Here is a 3,396-nt window from a genome sequence, read left to right as displayed (position 1 = left end):
GGCATTTAAATATATAAAATACCATATGGAAAATATAAGTCTTTGTTTTACTATGGTTGCAAATATCAAAAAATTTCTATATGTGACATGGCACCAGAGTTAAGTTAGGGTTTTTCAAAATGCTGACACGCTGAGCTCAAAAGGTTCGCCATCACTGGGCTAGACAGAAGAGGGAGGCAAAAAGGGTCAGACAGAGGGTAGTGGCATAGATGGACAGTCAGACTGAAGAAAGAGGCTGGGCACAAAAAGTGTGGAGGCAGAAGTAGTAAGGTGTAAGAGGGACAAACTCTCAGATGAGGAGGTGGAATGACTTGAAAGAGGGGAGAGATAGTCAGATGGAAAGAGGCAGGGATCTCAGACAAGATGGAAGGACAAGTGGGTAGTCAGGGGAGGAGAGATAGAGGAGGAGGCAAAGATTTCAGACAGTGGGTAGAGGCAAAGATGGATGATCCAACAGAGAAAAAGGCATAGACAGTGGGTAGAGGCATAGATGGATGGTCAGATAAAGTGGAGACAGTCAGATGGAAGGGAAATCAGGGATCTCAGACAGAGGGTGGAGGCAAAGACAGATGACCACAAGGAGGGGGAGGCAGCATTTGGGCGCTGACTTGTGTCCCACCCTACTCTGGCTACAGATCCGCCGGGCCCTGCAGCAGCTGCTCTTCCCAAGCAAAGCCTTCAGCTGGCTACGGCATGTGGCCATAGCCGTGATTCTGCTCATCTTGGTTAATGTCCTTGTCATCTACGTACCGACCATCCGGGATATCTTTGGGGTTATCGGTCAGTACCCAAACCCCAGTCCCCATCTAATATGGGCTTTGAACCCCAAACTTACATAGACTCCTATTCCTCTTGCTTGTACTCCAGGGTCCACTTCAGCCCCCAGCCTCATCTTCATCCTTCCCAGTGTCTTCTACCTCCGTATTGTACCCTCTGAGGTGGAGCCCCTCTCCTCTTTGCCCAAGATCCAGGTGAGCTTTCCAGGGGAGGACTGGGGAAAGGTGGTTGCTCTGAGAATGGAGCACTCCAAGATGACTAGAGATAGAAGCAACTTTTTCAAGAGGGGCCTGGGCAAAGATGGTTCATCCAGAGAGAAAGGTGGTTAGTCTGAAAGAGTGAAGGAGATTGTCTTAGGGAGGGGCTGAGCAAACAGAGCACCAGCAGGGTCTGGGAAGACAGAGGGGACACTCAATAAGGGGTTGGCATAGAGGGAGTGTTCTCCAGATGGAAGGTGCACTATTAGAAGAGAGTCAGGAGAACCTTCAAGGAGGATGGAGGAGAGTACTCCCTAAAGGGTTCTAGGAAGATGGAAGGAAGATTCAAGGAATGGTCTGGATTTAAGGAAAGAGGAGCACAAAGGAGAGTCAGAAATGAATGGGGACTCTCTGGAGGGCCTTGGAGAACATTCTCAGGAGGAGCTCTGCTGTGGTGACCCATACAGTCTCATATTCTCTTCCTCTTGTCCATAGGCTCTGTGTTTTGGTGTCTTGGGGGTCCTCTTCATGGTGATCAGTCTAGGCTTCATGTTTTTCAACTGGGCCACAGGCCGGAGCCATGTGTCTGGACACTGATCATGCCCTGTTCCAGCCAGACTCCTGTGCGCATGCATCTCTGTGTATAGAGGAAGATGAGGCCACTCTCCCAGGTCCCTCCTGCCTGGTGTGTGAAGGTGGCTGATTCCCATTAACATGGCTGTCGGAAGTAGGTGGTCACAGAGACTGCAGAGTGGTCTACTGTCCTCCCCAGGGATGCTGAGCTTGGATCACGGTCCTAATCTCAACTCCACAGGAGCAGGAGGAGGCCAGGTCCTCGGAGAGCCCCTGCCCAGCCCAGTCCTTTTTGCCTCCTCCTGGTAGAATCTGTAAGGATTACCCTCAAGTTAAAGGGGGAAAATAAAGATGTTAGTTTCAACGCTTGCCTCAGCCTTCTGATCTCTTTCTAAAACTTCTTGGTGGAACTTGCTTAGGTTCAGACAGGGGTAAACTGAGGCCCTGAGAAGTAGTATGAGCTGCCTCTCATGTGTTCACTCACTTCTCCACTCCTTCAGTAACTTGCTACCCAACTCATTGTTTCATTCACTTGCTCATTTCAGAAACATCTATTGAGAGCCTACTAGGTGCCAGGCAGTGTTTCAGGTGCAGGAGATACAGCAGTGAATCAAGCAGACAGTTATCCCTGGAATTGATGTTCTAGCACCAGAATGGGCGAATTGTGGCCCACAGGCCAAATTCAACCCATGGTCTATTTTTGGCCCTTGAACTAAGAATGGTTTGCATATTTCTAATTGATTGAAAAAAAATCAAAGGCATAATTTGTGACACTTGAAAATTATATGAAGAAAGACTTGAATTTTCAAATTGAAAAGAGCCACTAAGTTTTGAACATGATTAATGCACACAGGCACGCACGCGCACACACACACACACACACACACACACACACTCAATAAATACAATTTCTAGGTTTAAGATACAATTCTAAAGGATAAGGTGAAGATTCCACAAGGTCCCAGAGAAAAAAGAGGAGAAAATACAATGGAGACGTTCTTCAAAGAGATGATGAGAAATAACTTTGAACCTAGATTTCTATATCCAGCCAAGATAATCCATATGAAAGCAAAAATATTTCAGAAAATTCATCATTTACATGCCTCTTCTGAAAGGATTATGGTATGTGATTCAGCAAGAAGAAAAAAATGGATTTAGGAGGAAGGAGGGAGTTCCAATAAGCAATGGTGAGGGGAAAAACAATAAAATTTATTGAAAAGTTTAAGTTTTGATTATAAATTTTAAAAATTAAAATCTTAAACTAAAGTTCCAGGTAATATAAACATGGAAGACGAGGGGAGGTACAGGAAAGAAAAGAGTTTTTGTTTTATATATTGCCCTGGCCAGTGTACTCAGTGGTTAGAGCGTTGTCCTGAGCACTGGAGGGTTGAAGGTTTGATTCCCGGTCAAGGGCACATACCTGGGTTGCAGGTTCGATCCAGGTGCGTGGGGGAGGTAACCAATTGATGTGCCTCTCACATGGATGTTCCTCTCTCTCTCTTTCTCTCTCTCTCTCTCTCTCCCTCCCTCCCTCCCTCTCCCCTTCCACTCTTTCTAAAAAAATCAGTGGAAAAAGTATCCTTGGGTGAGGATTAACAACAAAAAAGGGATGGATATAGATTCTAAGTAATGGTAGAATTGTAGAATAGTTAAGAGCACTTGCCTTTTAGAGTGTAAACTCCAAAGCCAAGCTGCATGGTTTCAAATCTGGTTTCTTACCTTACTAACTGTGTAACCTTTTTTAAGTCAAATAACCTTTCTGTGCCTCAGTCTACTCAAGTAAACCAGGAATAACTAGGGTATCCAACTAATTGGATTGCTATGATGATTAAATGAGTTAATATATATA

At 45.3% G+C, this 3,396-nt stretch overlaps 1 protein-coding gene across 1 annotated transcript in view; it reads left to right on the top strand.

The window, feature by feature from the left end:
• The window catches only part of SLC38A5 (solute carrier family 38 member 5), a 9,752-nt gene extending 7,836 nt beyond the window's left edge, over nucleotides 1-1,916 (top strand). Inside the window, exons 12-14 of the mRNA XM_023760947.1 lie at nucleotides 509-780; nucleotides 868-971; nucleotides 1,470-1,916. Coding sequence (XP_023616715.1) covers nucleotides 509-780; nucleotides 868-971; nucleotides 1,470-1,571 — 478 coding nt within the window. The 3' untranslated portion in view covers nucleotides 1,572-1,916. The remainder of the gene's footprint in view (nucleotides 1-508; nucleotides 781-867; nucleotides 972-1,469) is intronic.
• The last annotated feature ends 1,480 nt before the right edge of the window (nucleotides 1,917-3,396 follow it).

This window comes from Myotis lucifugus, unplaced genomic scaffold (assembly GCF_000147115.1).
Source record: "Myotis lucifugus unplaced genomic scaffold, Myoluc2.0 scaffold_196, whole genome shotgun sequence".
NCBI lineage: Eukaryota > Metazoa > Chordata > Mammalia > Chiroptera > Vespertilionidae > Myotis > Myotis lucifugus.
The sequence above is the reverse complement of the archived record's forward strand: the minus strand, read 5'-3'. Positions and strand labels throughout refer to the sequence as shown.